Source organism: Malus domestica, chromosome 08, assembly GCF_042453785.1.
Source record: "Malus domestica chromosome 08, GDT2T_hap1".
In the NCBI taxonomy this organism is placed as follows: Eukaryota; Viridiplantae; Streptophyta; class Magnoliopsida; order Rosales; family Rosaceae; genus Malus; species Malus domestica.
This window is the reverse complement of record NC_091668.1, coordinates 427,060-445,315: the sequence shown is the minus strand read 5'-3', so window position 1 is coordinate 445,315 and position 18,256 is coordinate 427,060. Positions and strand designations below refer to the sequence as shown.

At 36.8% G+C, this 18,256-nt stretch overlaps 2 protein-coding genes across 3 annotated transcripts; both read right to left on the bottom strand.

The window, feature by feature from the left end:
• Positions 1-774: 774 nt before the first annotated feature.
• On the bottom strand, positions 775-5,352 carry TCP3 (T-complex protein 1 subunit beta-like). 2 transcript variants are annotated; one of them, XM_008378882.3, is made up of 12 exons: positions 5,144-5,352; positions 4,930-4,973; positions 4,785-4,841; positions 4,190-4,255; positions 3,978-4,089; positions 3,624-3,752; positions 3,437-3,508; positions 3,038-3,153; positions 2,857-2,933; positions 2,148-2,633; positions 1,326-1,641; positions 775-1,099 (listed from the first exon to the last, which is right to left on the bottom strand). In XM_008378882.3, exons 2-12 carry the CDS (start codon positions 4,933-4,935, stop codon positions 953-955), a joined length of 1,584 nt encoding a protein of 527 aa, XP_008377104.1. In that variant the 5' UTR covers positions 4,936-4,973; positions 5,144-5,352; the 3' UTR covers positions 775-952. The 2 variants fall into 2 exon arrangements, with proteins under 2 accessions (XP_008377104.1, NP_001280852.1); NM_001293923.1 differs by lacking the exon at positions 5,144-5,352 and having other exon boundaries at positions 4,930-4,942.
• Positions 5,353-7,616: 2,264 nt separating this feature from the next.
• On the bottom strand, positions 7,617-13,820 carry LOC103440217 (L-ascorbate oxidase homolog). Its single transcript, XM_008378883.4, has 8 exons — positions 13,172-13,820; positions 12,941-13,050; positions 11,176-11,446; positions 9,538-9,640; positions 9,083-9,428; positions 8,452-8,817; positions 8,283-8,361; positions 7,617-8,144 (listed from the first exon to the last, which is right to left on the bottom strand). Exons 1-8 carry the CDS (start codon positions 13,316-13,318, stop codon positions 7,932-7,934), a joined length of 1,635 nt encoding a protein of 544 aa, XP_008377105.2. The 5' UTR covers positions 13,319-13,820; the 3' UTR covers positions 7,617-7,931.
• Positions 13,821-18,256: the final 4,436 nt, after the last annotated feature.

Genomic DNA, 18,256 nt, shown 5'->3' with positions numbered 1-18,256 from the left:
GAATCACAACAGAGAAAACCACCACCTTCCACGGCAGCAACCGCAAATTCCGTGGTGGTCTGAGCTGCCGAACATGGCGACTACTTTTACCAGTGTCCATTGAGGACAACATTAGTGGCGCGTTTACGTAACGGTAATGGAAATAGGAGGAATCGAATTGAGGAGGAATTGAATTGAGAAGGAGTTGGAATGAGGAAAAGTCAGAATCGGATTCTTGTTGCAACTGTATACTTAAATGTTCTGGAATCGGAATAGAATTCCATAAAACTGTTTACTAATTCAGCAGAATCGGAATATAAACCAGTATGATTACTAAAATGCCCTTGTCCCAAATCAAATATTTTATATACTTTAATGGGTTTATAAAGGATAGTCTTGGAAATAAAAAAAAGTAAGAGGGCATAAAGGGAACAAAACTATCATTCCGATTGCCCAAACAAGCAGGAATTGGATTACCACCTATATCTAGGGAATCCAATTCCACCAATACAAGGAATTGAATTCCAAAATTTGTGTGGACCCCACTACTTTTTTGATTTCTTTATATTTAGTAAACACCGGAGTACTCCGTAATCGAAATTCAATTCCACATTCTCATTCCGATTACGGATACGTAAACACGCCCTAGGGTTTTGAACTACGAATTGATGAATTGGAGTGGTTGGGAATAAAGACAGCGGGTGCCGGCGATACGACCACCGGAGAGGGTAGAGGCTGCTGTCGGGTGGAATTAACAACATAAATCAGTCGCCCAAACGAGATGACCAGACCAAATAAGAAACATCCAATTAAAATAAATTCAAATTAAGTCCTCAGTTACAGTCCCGACGATATCGAAAACCCATTCTTCCAAAATTTTGTTTTGATCCCATCTAACAATAACATCAACGTACAAAACCCACATAACGCCAGGCAAAAGAGCAGACATCAAAATACATCTGTTTCTGGCAAATCACATTCTATCTTCTCTCTTCCGTGGTGCACAGGTGATGATCTCATCAACTCTAAGAATCATCTCCGCAGCCTCTGTTGCAGACAGCAGCACGGCCTGCTTAACTTTAAACGCTTCTGATATCCCTCGTTCCGCCATATCTCCCACCTGTCACAATGTTAAAAAATGCCACCGTCAAATCACCATGAGAGTTCAGACGCTCGACAAGTAATTTCTTCCTATCTAACATATAATGCTTCGCTTTGCATGAGAGATGACAGTATCCCGTAATGGATACGGCCTTCCAAAGCTGAGGTCAAACACCATGCTCAATATACAAAAGAAATGTCATAAATCTATTATTTTGTTCATTTCTTTTCGTTCTGGTACTTACTGTTCCAGAGATGACATCAATCCCGGAAGTGCATCCTTCTTTCTGGTGCTCCGCACGTAGCTTTGCAATCAACTCAGCACTGTCCAAACCGGCATTGTCAGCAATGATAGTAGGAATGGCCGAGAGTGCCCGCGAGAAAGCTTCGATAGCATGAGATTTCTTTCCAGGCGTTTTCCTAGCCAGCTCATCGACTTCCTTTGCCATTATCATCTCAGGCCATCCACCTCCAAGCAAAACTCTGCTGTCATTGACCGTCTGAGACAGCACGCACAAGGCATCATGCAGAGACCTTTCAGCCTCGTCAAGCACGTGATGGCTGCCAAAGTACAAACATATCATAGCATCATCCAACTAAAAGTAAATAGAACCAATTTTAACTCCAGGGCCAGAACAACGGCTTCCTACATCTTTTTGGGGAATACTTTATATGTAAATCCTAATTCTAGGTGCTACAAGGAATATCCATAAGTGGGAAGAAAGGGCAATACAAGCTGACAAGAGTTGCTATTTCCAATCAGCTAATAACAATACTGTCAGCCAACACAAGCCACAAAAGTAATACCTGCATACATAATTTCTGGTATTCCAAAGGGCATACGAGTCTGACAGACTATCAGCCAGTTTAACTATGGCCGCAAATAAGATAAGCTACACATGTATGGTACTCCATTTCAAATATTAACTCTCACATTTCATATACTATATTGCCCACACACACACACACACACACAAAAGAGGTTTTAATTACATTTGTGTGGGCACAGTAATATTAGCCAGTGCAGAATTGAAATAGAAGAAAACAAAATGTAAATGAAAAAATACCTTGCGCCTCTCAGCACTATTGTGCAAGCCTGACCCAGTTCAACTCCAGAAAAGTGGATCAACTTGTCCTCACCAATCATAATTTCCTCAATTAGCTTGCAGTGCCCAAGCTTAACGGACTCTGGGTTATCAAAGGTTGATGCAATTTCACCACCAGTAACTAAGGCCAAACGCTCAATGCCATCAAAATCAGCATGCTCAATTGCAAGTATTCCAGCATCTGCAAAGAGTTCTTCTGGGAAATTGTAGATCAACTGTCTGTTAACAAAACAGTTAATTCCGTGACCTATGATCTTCTGAACTTTTTCTCTCATTTTATCTTTCTCAGCCCCTTCAATTTCAGCAACTTTCGCCATTGAGTCAACACGAACACGTGCCCCATAAATCTTCACTTTGTCCGTGTCCATTGCTGTATTTGCAACCAAAATGTTTGCATTCTCTATGCGCTTCGGCTGACCAAGACCTATTTTCTTGTCAAGAATAAATCTGAACAATAAAAACAGAAGTATGGAAGAGGTCATGCAAGAGTAAATAAGAAATCAACATGCATAACCAAAAATAAACATAAAGAAATTTACAGCCCATATCAGCTATGCAGATAATTGATGACAAAGAACAGAAATCTTCAACACTGCATAATAGAATTTCCAAAATTGACGAGATTGGCACTAAAAATAACATAAGCTCAAAAGTTCATTTTCTTTCTTACCCTTCATCTAAAAATGAGTCTATAAGTGATCCACCGGGCTTCTTTATAATTTGGATGGCCTCTAAGTTGGTGCTCCCCTGCCATTGCGAACAGCTTGTGAAAAAACATGAAGACTAAAGAAAAGAAAATGTTTTCAACACTCACATTGAACCTTAACTACCAAACATTAAGTTACAATCACCTTTAGGCGCATCACAGCATCAACTGCTAGCTGTGCAAAATGTTCCTTATCCTGAGAAAGAATTTTGGAGCTCAAAGTAGTCATTGCGATCTTCATTAGGTCTGACTTAAATTTCTCTGCAAAATTCAGTGATGCCTCGTTCATTTAGTTACAATTGTGCAAGGCAAAGATAATGAAAGCATAGCTAATCCATTCAAAAGCTCCAATCTCAGAAAGCAGCATGCATAATGATCAAGCCCATCAAATTCATTAACTGAACATCATGTGACTAGAATAACTCATATCAACAGCTACTAAATGAATGTTGATCCCTAAAGTCATATAATTGATGAATGGTACAGAAGCAACTGAAGTCAAAATACAGAAATTAAATTCAAAATAATAGTCAGTAGTGAATACCAGAATCAGCCTTGTTATCCACAACCTTACGCAATAAAGCATCACGAGCACATTCAGCTGCCATCCGATAACCTAAACAATCAAACTAACAGCATTACTAACTCTATAGTCACATGGTACCACATAAGCAACAATAGAACAGAGCAACAAAACTAGTGAGAGGTGTTTGCAGAAACTTCAGACAAACCTGAAATGATTGTCATCGGGTGAATCTTTGATGCAACCAGCTTTTCAGCCTCCCTTAAGAGTTCACCCGCCAAAACAACAACAGAAGTTGTCCCATCACCAACTTCATCATCTTGAACTTTTGAAATATCTAACTCTTGTATTAAGGATCATCGCAAAAAGTGAGTAAGATCTATCTCTACCCCTCCCATACACTTTCAGTACTTGAAGATCACAGATAACTTGCCAACAACAGTTTTGACCAAATCGGTATACATATACATAAAATGATAACTAAAATGGAAAAACATGTCTACAACCTGTAACAATCAGTGTGAACAACAGTCACAAATTCAAAATGCAATTGCAAGGATACCAACAAGAACTTTGGCAGCTGCATTGTCAATATGCAGGGACTTTAAGATGGTGGCCCCATCATTAGTAACAGTAACCGCATGACCTCTTCCTGTTGATTGAAGAATTTTATCCTGTCCAAATATATTAATAAGAAAGTGATTAACACAAGTAGGAAACCATTGTACACGCACAAGTGTCTATTAGTTTGGCAACAGAGTAAGAGACACTAACCATTCCCTTTGGTCCCAAGGTCGTCTTTACCAAGTCAGCAATTGCTATTGCACCCACAAATGAAGCCTTAAACAATACAAATTATAGATAAGTTGTAAGCATGAGGGATACGTCAACTTTTAGGTAGCAATATTGATTTGACATGTGAATAGACAAAAAGATATTAAAATCCCCTAACATACACTGCCCTACACTATTATACACAGAAAATTTTCCAATATAATCTGGTACGGTCACAAATCCCAGAAGGCCTTGCGAACACAATTAATTATTGCAAAAGAAAGATTATTTGAACACCTCAATTTTTATACAACATCCACCCTAATTCCTCCACAAAAAAAGTTCGGAAAACATTTTGTCAAAACCGAAAAATGATGTACACTTGAACAAATGCTGTGATTCAACCCCAGAATATTAACCAACAACATTTCATTTGTACTATTTTGTAACAAACGTTGCCTTTCGGGAAACTAAATCGTTCCATCATAAGCATAAAATCAATTTCAATAGGCAAATGAACTGTCAACCCTAACATAAATAACATTTGTTTACTACAAACATTGTGCACGTTCAAAGCAGAGTGAAGAAAACTCACCAGTCTGGCGCGCTCTCCTTTCTCCTCACTAGCTTCATCTTTGAAAATTCTCTCCACCTATCGCATTCGTCAATCAAATCAAATCAAACCAAAAAAAAAAAAGGAAATCTGAAAAAAAAATGTCAAAAATCAAACTCTTGCATACCGCCATGGAATAGAGATATCAAACGACTTCGCCTGAATGAAAGCCTGTGAGATTTTACGAAACAAAGTAAAATACAACGGCAACAAACAATCCGAACACGCAAATCACAAGGAAATGACAGAACCGAGGAAAGTTGAAGCAAATAAAATCTCAAGTCTGGTAAAACCCTAAACCTCAAAATCTTAGCAAACGGAAACCGTGAATGAGAAACTACCTGATCTTACAGAAGAGAAAACGAAGACGGAGACGGTGACGGTGAACGGAGAATCGAAGACGCTAGATCCCCCACAATAACTGGTTTCGGCGTCGAGGGTTTTAAGACTCTGAACGGGCAGCACAGGAGTAAAAGAGAAGTAGCGAGAAGAACCGGATGTATGAACTCCGCTAGGTTGCTCCATTTTTCTAAATGTGATGCATCAAAACAAGGGCTACGGAACGAACGGTTGGATTGAAGGGGGAGGGTGGGCCAGTGTGATTTATAGCCGGTGATTGGAAATGATACGTACCAAATGCCCTAGCGAGTTATACAAAAGGTCGCACGGGACCTCTTTATACTGGTTTGCTACCGAGGAGCTTTTATAAAGAGTAGATATAAAAAAAAAACTAAGCTCAAAATGGTATTTGGTAAACACTTAAAAATAGTTTATTTTCACAGTTTTCGATGAAAAAAAAAAGCTGAAAACGTGAAGCAACAAAAAGAAAATAAGCTTATTTTCAAACTATTTTTTTCAAAGCACGACAATACCGAACCAGCACTCTCTGTAGTTGTAAGTCGCAGGAAGGCCCTATTGCTTTTCTCTTATTTCGCTTTATCTTCCTTAATTTAGTTTACAATAAACACACTTTTAATTTAGTTTTAATCATACTTTGTTTTAGTACAGAGATATATTTACATGAAGGGAAGAAGAGAGTTCGGTTAAGCTACATAATGGATAACCTAATTTGGTATTAAATTCGTCATTCACGAGATTTGAACTTAAGACCCCTCGCTTACAAGTGAAGAGGAATATCACCAGACCGTAATACTGATTGCCAGTTTTGATCATATTTAAACTTTCAAATTGTGCCAATTTCTCCGTTGTTGGTAATGTTATCATTAATTTGTCAAATTTAATTTAATTTAAATCTATTTGGTATATTTAGTATTTTTAAATTCGGTTTACAAGTGAAAATGAATATCATCATACCGTAATACTGATTGTCAGTTTTGATCATACATAAACTTTCAAATTGTGCCAATTTCTCCGTTGTTGGTAATGTTATCATTAATTTGTCAAATTTAATTTAATTTAAATATATTTGGTATATTTAGTATTTTTAAATTCGACTTAGATGTGTAAATTTCAGTCCTTAATTTTTTCTCACAACTCAGTTACCGGAAACTCAAGTATTTACTAATATTCCTTGTGAATGTAGCTTCTTTTTTGTTTTTGTTTTTGTAATCTTATGAATAGAGCACTTGTTAATGTGGACATTGCTATACTTGATGAAATTAATTCAAAATTGTGACAAAATTATTCGGCAATGTGGAATAAGGCCTAAAGTTTATGTGGACATTGCTAAAAATTCGACACAAGGCATCGGCATAGAGAATAAAATAAGAGGTCAATCACTACAACTACAAATCTCATTAAACAAAATTGTTGAATCATTTGGTCAAGTTGTACTTGATCTTCATTTGGTCAAGTTGTACTTGATCTTTATCTTGTTGCAGCAATCTCATGAACAATGAACAAAGAAGCTTGATATAAGGTAAATGTGAATAGTTTGGTGGAGATAATTTTTTCTTCTTTGCACTTAAGTTTGGACCCTCTACTCATAAATTAGACTAGTTTATCTTCTTGTTAACAGAAGAAGGAATTGTTAGACTAGTTTACCTTCCTACTCTCTTTTAGGTACAGTCAAAACAAAAAGGGAACAAGTCATGTATAAACAAGGTTCTAAAAGACGTTAGACGCTAGTCGGGCGGCGGGATGGGGTTTAGCGCTTTGACGGGGCTTATGCGGGCGTCTAGACGGATTAAGCGGATTTAAGTAAATCTATTATATTTCGTGTAAATAAGTGTCTATATATACTTAAAAAATATATAATTTCATCATAAACTACAAAATAGAATGACATATATATTTTGAAGTATTTGACATAATGAAAACATGAGGAACAAACATATAATGTGTGTTCATTTAAGTATTTAACAAGTCTTTACAATTTATTGTAAAAAAATAAAATACAAAATGAAAGCTATATATTTTATGTTTAAGTGAGTCACAACCTAATCGGTGCCTAGGCGGTCTAGGTGAGCGCCTCAGCAGGTTTAGGGGTCATTTCTTAATTTTCAAACGTCTAAACATTTATCGGGACGGTGGCCAGCCGCCTAGCTCCTAGACGGCGCTAGGTGGGAATTTTTAGAACAATATGCATAGACTCGTATGGAAGTATTTTTAAATGACAAAAATGCTTTTGGTGAAATTGATTTGAAAGGAGCACCAGATAATTTGTACTTCTTGTAGGAAGCACTTCAAGTACTTTTCCAGGATCCACTTGAATTTTTACTAGGGATTGATTTCAAAAACATTTTCAACAAAAGCGTTTTCATTCATTTTAAAAGCACTTCCAAACGAGCCCAATATTATCTTATATATGTACGCAGCAAAAGTATATATTAATAGAAAACTAGAGGATAGAGATGATCGAGAAACAACTTGAGGACAGGAGGGTCACCCAACCTTATCATAATAATACGAAGACTGGTACAATAACAAAAGGAATACAATCAATCAATCTGTTCTAGGAAAGAATTAATGTGACCTCGAGCTGAGGTCTTTGACAATTCCGATCATGCTGCATAAATATATGTCGTAATCAAACGGCACCCCAGAAAAATCAAATAAGGAGCAACAGTTGAGTTAACTGTTGTTCTATCTTAACCAGATAAGCTAAAACTCGATCGCAGAGGCCCTTCACTCGCTCGCACTTTGCTGGCATAGGCCTTAATTTAGAGTTTAGAGGGGTCGTGTGCGCTGGCCGCTTGCTCTGCCACATAGCCGAGCATTCCTTGGAATGGGGAATTCATCCCTAAGTGAAGTGGATGAAGTATAAACACGCAGATATAATTGTTGTCCAAGGTACTGTCGTGCCCAAAATTCTGTCCTCAAGTTCCACATTCCCACGTTATCGAGCGCAATGTGGATAGCCGTCCACGATTTGGGATACACCTGCATTCACAGTATTCTATAAATTAACCACATGTATATACCTATGTTACTGCTTGTTTGTTTTTGTTTTTCTCCTGATTGTCGTAGCTGTTAAAATGTGAGCATCAAATGCAAAAGTAACGAGGAGTAATTATATACCTGAGTGGTGCAACGAGAAACCGCATCTCTGAGATTGTACGCATCCCTGCTAGCAGTTGTCCACTGGCCTCCATCCATACTGCAAATATTTGACAAGCAATTTTGAATTATTTATCAAGATAGGCTGGATTGAGTTAAGCATATGGAGCTGATAATTGAGTAAGCTTACCCAACAACAAAGAAAGAGTAACCATCAAGATGCCAGCTTTGAATTATATCTTCGTTGTTTTGGAACACAATCTCGACGAATGTTCTATAATCAGCACCCAAAACTGAGGTGTCAAGGTACAATCCTCCACCAGTAGGCTTGTCGGAGATGCTTCCAACACGGAAAACTCCTCCAATTTTGAAGTAGTCTGCGAGCTTCAGGGGAGTGTCTGCTGGAACAAATGACACACTGTTCACTCCATATCTTTGCTTCCCATTCACTTGACCAGCGGAGTTTTCTAGCACGTAAGTTTTGGTTAAGTTGATCAGTCCATAGTGGTATGAGCCCTGTGGGTTTGGCCTCGGTCCACTAGCTGTAAGATTAGTCCTGAAATAACATACATGCGTAAAATTCAATTAGCTAGGACGTTATATTATGATCGACGAACTTGAAGTGTAGATTTAATTATGAATGAATATTGCATATTGTGTTGGCTTAAAACATAAACTCGTTTGATGGCTAGGACTAGAGTTGAACGAAAGCTCTATATAGAACTTGTAAGACGTAACATGTTTCAACATTTATAAGTTCATCGAGCAGTGGTCAGGACATTAGTCCAATTTGATTGAAATCGTCTGAAACGAGAAGGTACCTGATAGAGCGGGCTTGGTTCAAAGACCAGTCGACTTGGATGGTAGGTCCGCCAGGGGGAGGGCCAGAGACTGCGCCAGCAGAGTTGGCGTAATGAACAGTGCCGGTTGTGGTGAGGATTGGAGAGGTGAAACGAGAGGAAGCTACAACGTAGTAGTCTTGTCCGGGCTGATCAGCTGTTACAAGAACGGAGTAAGATTGGCCAACGTGTACATCAAGGGATGAGTAGGTGGTTTGGAGGGTGTGTGTTCCCTCTACTTCTACCAGCTTCATTTTGTGGTTTTGAATGCGGAAGTTGAGGGAATTTTGCAACCCAACATTTGAAATTCTGAGCCTGTACGTTTTTCCTGCAATGAGATACAGTAATAAATATACACCATTAACAATCTAAGGAAGATAAATGTAGGATGGTTGTGATTGCAAAAGTTGATATCAAGATTAAATTTGAAGGCACACCTTGTTCGAAATTAAGAGAAAATCCACCGGGACCGCGACCGTTGATAAGGATTCCATCAGGAGAAGGTAGCTTCTTACCACTGTCCAGATGAGCCTTCAAGGTCTGTACAAGACAAATAAAATTATCAACATTGATAAATTAACAAAGCAATCAAACTAACGTGAATGTAGTCGCATTGACTTGACCCGATATGCTTTTTTGTGCACTAGAGTTCGATATTTTTCCGCAATTTAAACAGTATAAAGTAAAATATTTGCATGTATCAGAAAATTCTCCGGCTACTGAGATATGGTTTCAGAGATGAACCGTTTGGCTTTATTAGCTTTCGGTCACACGTGAGGTAGATAATGCGAGTGACCCACGAGTCCACGACACAACAAAACAATGCGCAACAGGTTACAAGATTAGGGGAAAACTGGGTGACTAAATGGGCGATTTGGAGTGGGCAGATGAAGAAAGCGACACGCCCAACACTGCGTCTGTGGTCCAACATACACACACAGACACTCTTATCCACAGGCCCGCAGACCACCAAGGGTTACCACGATTTCGATAAGGAGGTGCTATCAATATTTTCATATTTATTTCTCACACCCCCGTCATTAATTTTAAAAACTGAGAAAGAGAGATAAAAAGAAATGTGTGAATATTTTGTAGAGCGCTGGTTCTTTTAGTAATCCTATTAAAACTCTTCTCTTATTTATTTTTACATTATAACAATTTTATGAACATCGATACTCACCAATTCTTAGATCAACGACTAAAACTTTAATGGCTTGAAATTCAAAAATCGTTAATCTAATTTTCTTTTTCTAAAGAAACCAGTTGCAAAAATTGCTTTTGATTCTTTTTCTTTCACAAAAAATTGCTTTCGAGTGGAAATAAACTTGTAGCTCAATTTAGAGCATTCATTCATGTATTTGAAGTCTTGTGTTCAAATTTCTTCATAATTTAGTGTAAATTATTTTATAGTTTGTAACTTGTAAGAGAAAAAAAGAATAAAAGCGCAAAACGAACTGTTTTACTGAGGGTAGGATTCTCATCCAACCTAATCTCTCTTCTCCTTCCTCCTCTCCTATTTAAACAGTTATGATTATATCACGTCAACGTCTTGTTTTAAAATTTTAAAGAAAGAAACAAAAAAGAGTGTGAGAGAAGAGGAGGAAATGAGAGAAAAATAAGGGGAAGGGACATGGATTCTCTCCAGATCTAATTGTCCTAATCCACCTAGTCAAATCATCTGGATCATTGAAATTTGATATAACGGCTAAAGTTAATAACTTTTAAAATGAGTCCCTATTTGTAATCGTTGGATCAAATTTCAATTGTCCGGATGATTTGACTAAGTGGATTAGGACAACTGGATCCAGAGAGGATCCATGTCCAAGGGGAATAGAATCCTGCCAAGACAGGATAACAGATGTCAAACAGGTCCAGTGCTACAGAAAAGTAAACGATAACATGCAACCGAAGTAAGCGCATTATGATTTTTGTTTGTTTTCTTTCCTTCCGAAATGCGGGAAAACTTCACATCAAACCTAAAAAGGTGGGAATATGTATGTGACTAGGAACACGGGTAAATGAATTGTGTGTGTTTTTAGTGGAAAAAGTAAAAAGGAGTGGAAAAAAGGATTTACCGTGTGATTAGACTTGTACCAATCGCCAATAAGAACAGTGTAATCACCGTCAGGATCGGGGAAGGGGACGGGAATTCTGGGCCTGCTGAGAATTCGGATGCCTCCGAAGCCGCCGGCAGCCTTGTGGAAATCGAGTGACGGGAAGTAGTAGAAACTTCCGATTTGGTCCTTGACTTGGAGAATGTAGGTGAAGTTCCTCCCCGGTGGTATTGGGCAGGTTGTTCCGTACACTCCGTCCACAAATGAATTCCTTCTTTGCTGGATTCCGTTCCTATTTTCACAAAACCAAATAAAATAAAATATTGATTCGTTAAATAACCTCCTGCTTTCTTTAACAAGAATTGATCAATTGACTGGATTTCTTTTAATATATTTCATTAATGGATGACTCTAGGTTTATTATACTAAATATAATACTACAATTCGATATACTAAATATAATACTACAATTGATCAAAATTTTGAAAAAGAAAAATTTCAATCAATTTATTATAACGCTTGTACCGAGCCATATTGTAGACAAACCAAAAGATTTCTCGTTTTGAGATATATTTCAGCAAAAAGAAACCAGTCACCAGTCGCAAGGTTCCAAAAGACAATTAATTTTCTACTTTTTTTCATGGTCCTTCCTGTTCAATGACAATTTAGCCAACAGACTTAAAAAAATCGTAACTTAATTTATTAAGATGCTAAAAAATTGCTTAGAAAAAAAAAAGAAAAATCAGTAGAATAAGTACTGATTTGGTATTGATATGTTTTTATAAAAAATAGGTATAAAAAAAAACTTAGTTAAAAAATGTTTGGTAAATACTTAAAAACAGCTTATTTTCACAATTTTAGGTTTTTAAAAAAAAACTGAAAACGTGAAGCAGCAAATTATTCTCACAGCACAATAGAAGTATTTTTTTTCAAAGCACAGCAATACCAAACCTAGCCTAAATTTGTATCGTGTAAGTCGTTCTCAAACTAATCAATAATGGTAGGGGAAATAAACATAAAAAATCAAAATAATGGTAATGTTGGTTAACAAGATATAAATGATTAAGCTCAGCCACAGCTGTCGCTTAATCAGAGACGAATGGAGTCATTTTTTGTAATATCTACATATAGAAAGCTCAGCTGGTCTGGTCGCAGTCGTGGTCAGTACTAGATCTGATTGTTCCATTCCATGCCCTCCGTCCCTTCAACAAGTGCAATCAACATGCCCAACTGAACCCGTCCAAAACTCTAAACGTACCCCCAATTACCCAGATCTAAACTCAAACTCAAATAAATACAAATAAGAAATACAGTAGTAGTGTGAAACGAACAAAGGCGTCAGAGATGTACGTGCAATGCAGCACTAGTATGAAATAAGTGGAAAGAGATTATCTCTGGATTTTTTCTACCAAGATCATCGGATTAAGTGATTCGGAATTTTGAAATTTGATCAAACAGTTAAAATTATTATAACTTTTAAAAAGATCCTTCATTTGTAGCTGTCGGATCAAATTTTAAAAATCCATATCATTTGATCCGGTAGCCTTCGTGAAAGAAATCCAGACAGAACCTCTTTCCGAAATGAGTAATCACATGACGCTGTAACCCTGCGCACTCTAATCAAAGACTTAAAATAGTTTAAGAAAGAACAGGGTAATCTTGTCATTTTAATTCCAATAATATGCCAAATAACTAATAAAATATTAATCTAGTATAATCTTTGGTTTTGCAATTTGCACTAACTAATCAGAGAACCAGAGAGAGAGAGAGAGGGTGGAGTGAGTACCAGGAGAGGAGGAAAGGCTCGTCCAAGCTGTTGAAGACGTTGATGATGAGATTGTCATTGGTGACGGAGTGGATGTCTGGCCCCGGGAACTGTCCATTTATCAGTATTCCCTGAAAATCCAACACATCGGAATCCCATTCATTTCAATCAGATCGGATGAATCAGATACCGATTCGAATAAACGTGTAAAAACAATGCGAGAAATAAAATAACTAGATTTGGATGAGAAACCTTTTGGCGGACACCGAGAGGGTAAATGTCGCCGTAAGTGACATTCCATTCGAAGAATCTGTAGGGATCTTCAGCGACGGCTATGGAGAAGAGAGCGGCGAGACAAAGCAGTGCCGAAATCGCACCTCCCGCTCCGTTTACCCGCATTTTAGTTATGCGTACGGCAGTCGAATTAGCTCCGATTAAGCCAACAACTGACTGAGAGATTTTGAAGGCGTTGGGATGGGTTGAAATTGGAACAATAAGAGAGAAGCAGAGCTGCGGATGGTGACTATGGAATGGAGGAGGAATGGCGCCTGTATATATATTTAAGTGCGGTACAGACAGTCTCACAGGAAAGGGATGCCGTGTATTGCAGCCTGGCCGCAAAGACAATGAGGGAAAGTTAATAAAAATGATATTTTATTTGGAATGAAAAAAATATGGAAAGAAAATAAAATAGCGGTGTGTGTCGGTGGTGTTTTTTCTACTTATTTGATTTATAATTGAATTTGAATTATGAAGTTAATGAGTGAATAAATTGGGAGTCTGAAGTGTGTGTCTGCCACATGGGTTGGCTGTGTGTGAGTGTGGAGGCGGGTGTGGAGGTGGAGGTGGTGGTGGTGGGGCGGTGGTTTCGTATTGGCGCCATCCCAAGACCAACGAGAATGCATGTGAGAAAATGTGATGAGTTTTATACTCATCCCTCATCACTCACTGATTAGTCAAGTCAACCATTTTCCACTCAACTCTGATCTGCCATTTGCCATTCGCCATATAGTTAGAATAATTAATGCCTAATCCAACCCAAATCTTCTACTTAATTACATAATGATATGAGGGTCAATGCTGTCGTGAATCTCACAAGCTACCTCCGCAATTAATCAAAACTTGTAAGGGTTATATACACATATATAGATAGGGTTTCGTTTCATTCTTCTTGTGATAGCCTTCGATCTTACCCAGGAGTCAAGGATTAATTTTTAATTGTGACGGGAACACAGATGGTAAGTGGTGAGAAATTTTATTTTTTAAGTTATTAACTTTTTAACACACATATCTCACTATTTATATAGCGACACGTGATGTATCATCACGTGTGACAATCACACTGAAAAATCTCTCGAGTCAAGAGTCAAGGCCAGGATTACTTACTTTATTATGGTAATAATACAGCTGTAATACAGAATTTGAATGTCCACCAAAAACTCACTTTCCTCACTCTTTTTTTTTCTTTCTTTGTCTCCTTCTTTCTCGTTATTTTGACATAAATGGGTAATGGTAACAGGATATCCGTAGAATAAAATCAAGCACATGTTTGACTGGAAAAAAAAAACAAAGGAAAAAAAAGGAAAGCACATGAATTCAGACTTTGTTGTTCGCAAGAAACATTCAAGTCACGTGAGAATGGAACGACACCATACTTAGATCATCTCTAACCCTTGGGCTAAAAGCTAAATTTTTTAGCCCGGAAAATTTGGCTTTTAGCCCAGAAACATCTTTTTTGCTCCAACCCTTCTGCCCTAAAATTTTAGCCCGGAATTATTAAAGAATGAACTTAGGCTAATTTTTTTCTTAAATCAATTTTTTTTTAAAATAAATATGTAGATTATTGTAAATTAATTTTATGAACATTTTAATCTAAAAAAATTTAAATTCCGATAAATATTTGGGATTTAGCCCGAGGGGAAAGCTGGAGGGTATTTGGCCCAGAAATAACATTTGGCATTTAGCCTAAAATTTTAACATGGGTTGGAGAGTGTTTGGGGGGGTAATTTGGGGAGTAATTTAGCTTTTAGCCCAGGTTTGGAGATGGTCTTACCGGCCTTTTAATTTTCAACCACTTTCTACTCTCTCTTTTGCTCCTATAAGACCATTTTCAATGGTTGGGTTAAAAGCTAAATATTTTAGCCCGGAAAATTTAGTTTTTAGCCTAAAAACAAATTTTCTGCTCCAACCGTTCTAGCCTAAAATTTTAGTTGGGGATTATTAAATAATAAATTTAGGCTATTTTTTTGTTAAATTAATTTTTTTTAAATAAATATGTAGACTATCGTAAATTAATTTTATGAACATTTTAATCTAAAAAAAATTTAAATTCTGATAAATATTGAAAAATTTAAATTCCAATTTCTAGGCTAAATTTCGGGGGGAATCTGGCCTTGGTTTAGCATTTAGCCCAAATTTTCCCCTTGGGTTGGAGTGGGTTTGGGGGGAAATTTTAGGGGGTAATTTGGCTTTTAGCCCACCATTGGAGTTGGTCTAATGTCTTAAAATGTAGTACCTCAAGTAAGAATATTTACTCCTGCATATAAGATTTTCACATTGGTCCCTTCTATATTATCACTTGTGCAGCGTAACAAAGAAAATTTTGTTAAATTTTTTACAGTAAATAACTTCTTATTAAATATCATGTTTGAAGAATTATTTTCTAAATGATTGCCAATTAAGTTACTGTTTATTAATTTATATTGTCTTAGCCCAAATAAACATGCAAGAAAGTCCGACCAAAGAAGTCACTAATGACATGTTTACCAACGGTCGAATATGAATTGGACTAATACATAAAATAAACTAAAAGTATGAGTTGTACATTAAAATTCGTAACCCAATACCTAAAATCAGAATTCGCTTCGTTTAGGAGACTGGTTGATCTTATACCCATTCATTCTTTCCTTCCCACAATGCAAGAAGAATAGTAGAAGTTATCACTCAAATTTACCAAATTTAGGGATAAGATAGCAGATTTAGGATTCACGGGACAAGGCACACAGCGCGGCAACACATGTTTCTAAATTAGAATTCAAATGCGGCCCCAAACCCAACGAATTAATTGATAATGTTTGATTACTTTGCCTTGTTGGGTAGTAGTAGGTCCCATTAACCATGATTAGAGGGTGCATTTTTGCTCTTGCTCACCATCTTTAAGTGGTGGTAATTAGGGATGGTCAAATACCCATTGGTTATTGTTAACCGCGGTTATCCATCCATTTAAATTAAACGGTTACGGTTATAGGTAACCGTTTAGATAAATAAACGGTTATGGGTATAACCGTTTACCTACGAAATTTAAATAGACGGTTATGAGTATTAACCACGGTTATAAACGGGTAACCATTTACCCATTTATTTTATACATGTAAAACTAACACAAACCATGTTCTTGATCCAATAATACTTAGCACCCAATAAATTAGCAAGGAATTCATCGGTCATTCTCTCAATAATATTGCTACATGAATGATGATTCTCATCATCAAAGAATTTGCCAAATTAATTTAAATTCTTTGCGAGTAACTGTGAAATTGATAGAAATGCTTTGACAGAAATGTCTTCTAAACAATTTTTGTAATCCAATAATACTTAGCAAATATTATATTTACCTTCATTGATAACAGTTAAAAATATCGTCCGTAAACTATTATTTTAATTGTTGGAATGGTATAAGAACTTAAAAAAATTAAAATACTAAAATTTATGATGAATGTACCTATAACGGTGTTTAATTATCAAAAAAAAAGAAAGTTATGACAATTTTTTTTTAATTTTTAAGTTGTTAAAAAACATGTAGGCGGGTGAAAAAGAGGCAATGGTAAAAAAACAAAAGATAAACGGGGTAAATGAGTATTAAACGGTTACGGTTAAATGGGTATGCAGTTATGGGTATGGTTAACCGTTTATAAACGGTTATGGGTATATGTATAACCATTTAGGCAATTACCCAACGGGTAAACGGTTATACGGGTATGAACATAAACGGTTATGGGTAAATAATCATGGTTACCCGCCCGCCATAACTGTTGCCCATCCCTAGTGGTAATGCTCAATGCTCATACCCTACTTTATCATTGAATAACTTTAAATTTTGAAATTTATGTCTATTCATCTCGAAATTTAAACTCATAAATAGGATAATAGGCATCACCATCATAACTTAAAGGTAGTAAGCAAAAATATTCTCATGATTAGTTGGCATGTTGAATTCAAACCATACAATCTCAAAAAGAACCAAATCTATGTTGAGGCCATGGTATAGACATAGTAACGTAACACAGCACAAGACAGCTGTTCCACAAAAACATTTATTCAAAAAAGATTTAAAACTTATGTTGGACTCAATCATGTACGCAGTGAGGCCCACAAAAAGTAATACGACATGCAAACAATCATTGCTCTCAAATCTCAATCATCCCGCAACCTAATCCCTATTCTCTACGACATAACATTGCTCTCAAATCAATTGACCAAAAAAAAAACCATTGCCCTCAAATCTCAATCATCACACAACCTAATCCCTACTCTCTCTCTCTCTCTCTCTCTCTCTCACACACACACACACACACACACGGAAAATGGGTGTGAAAGCTACAAAAGTTACTTGCCCTACAACTAAGCTGATCAATTCTCAAAATTCAAATAAGATACACAACACTCTATTACTTTCATGGAATGGGATCTTATCCGGATCCACTTTGTGGAGATCCTAGGAATTCTCACATCTTAGTCATTCATCAGGTATCGTGCGCTTATAAATCATTTGACTTTTTTTATATTTAAAATTAAACACAAAAGTATCTGACAAAATTTGACTGCACGATGTACAATGAACGGCTAAGATGTGAAGATTCCTAAGATCCCCACAACATAAGAGGGTTTCAAAATGGATTATAACACTTGATGTACCAGACTGTGTTCCTAACACACACACAAAAATCTCTCCTCAAACTGACCCTCCCAACAGCTTCAATGCATTCATTTCATACTATTGAAGGCCCATATGAAAACAGAGACCAAACCAATCCCCCAGAATCATTGAGTGAAATGCGTGCAAGGGAAAGCAATTTCGACTCATGGTAAAAGACCTCTATGTTTATGTACCAAAGAAAATAATAGTAAAACCCAATGAACACCGCTTGGCTTGTTACTTATAATGAGTCATTCCTCCTTCAGTGTCAATTACAGTTCTACACATATCAAAATCTCTCAATGAAACTAGAAAATGACAAGTTCTACCACATATCTAAATCGTCTACAAGGAGGAACACCTGCTTACAGGCAAGGACCCAAAGTGTATTCCGACCTGAATTGTTGAATACATAGGCTAAC

Excerpts from the sequence above, each read along its gene's own strand:
- TCP3 (XM_008378882.3), bottom strand. Across the intron at positions 3,753-3,977 it reads AGCTGCCAAAGTTCTTGTTG|ATATTTCAAAAGTTCAAGAT; the intron begins GTATCCTTGCAA and ends TACAAGAGTTAG. Across the intron at positions 3,509-3,623 it reads CCCGATGACAATCATTTCAG|GTTATCGGATGGCAGCTGAA; the intron begins GTTTGTCTGAAG and ends TTGATTGTTTAG.
- LOC103440217 (XM_008378883.4), bottom strand. The coding sequence starts at position 13,318 with ATGCGGGTAAACGGAGCGGGAGGTGCGATTTCGGCACTGCTTTGTCTC. Across the intron at positions 9,641-11,175 it reads GGTACAAGTCTAATCACACG|ACCTTGAAGGCTCATCTGGA; the intron begins GTAAATCCTTTT and ends TGTCTTGTACAG. Across the intron at positions 9,429-9,537 it reads TTCTCTTAATTTCGAACAAG|GAAAAACGTACAGGCTCAGA; the intron begins GTGTGCCTTCAA and ends ATCTCATTGCAG.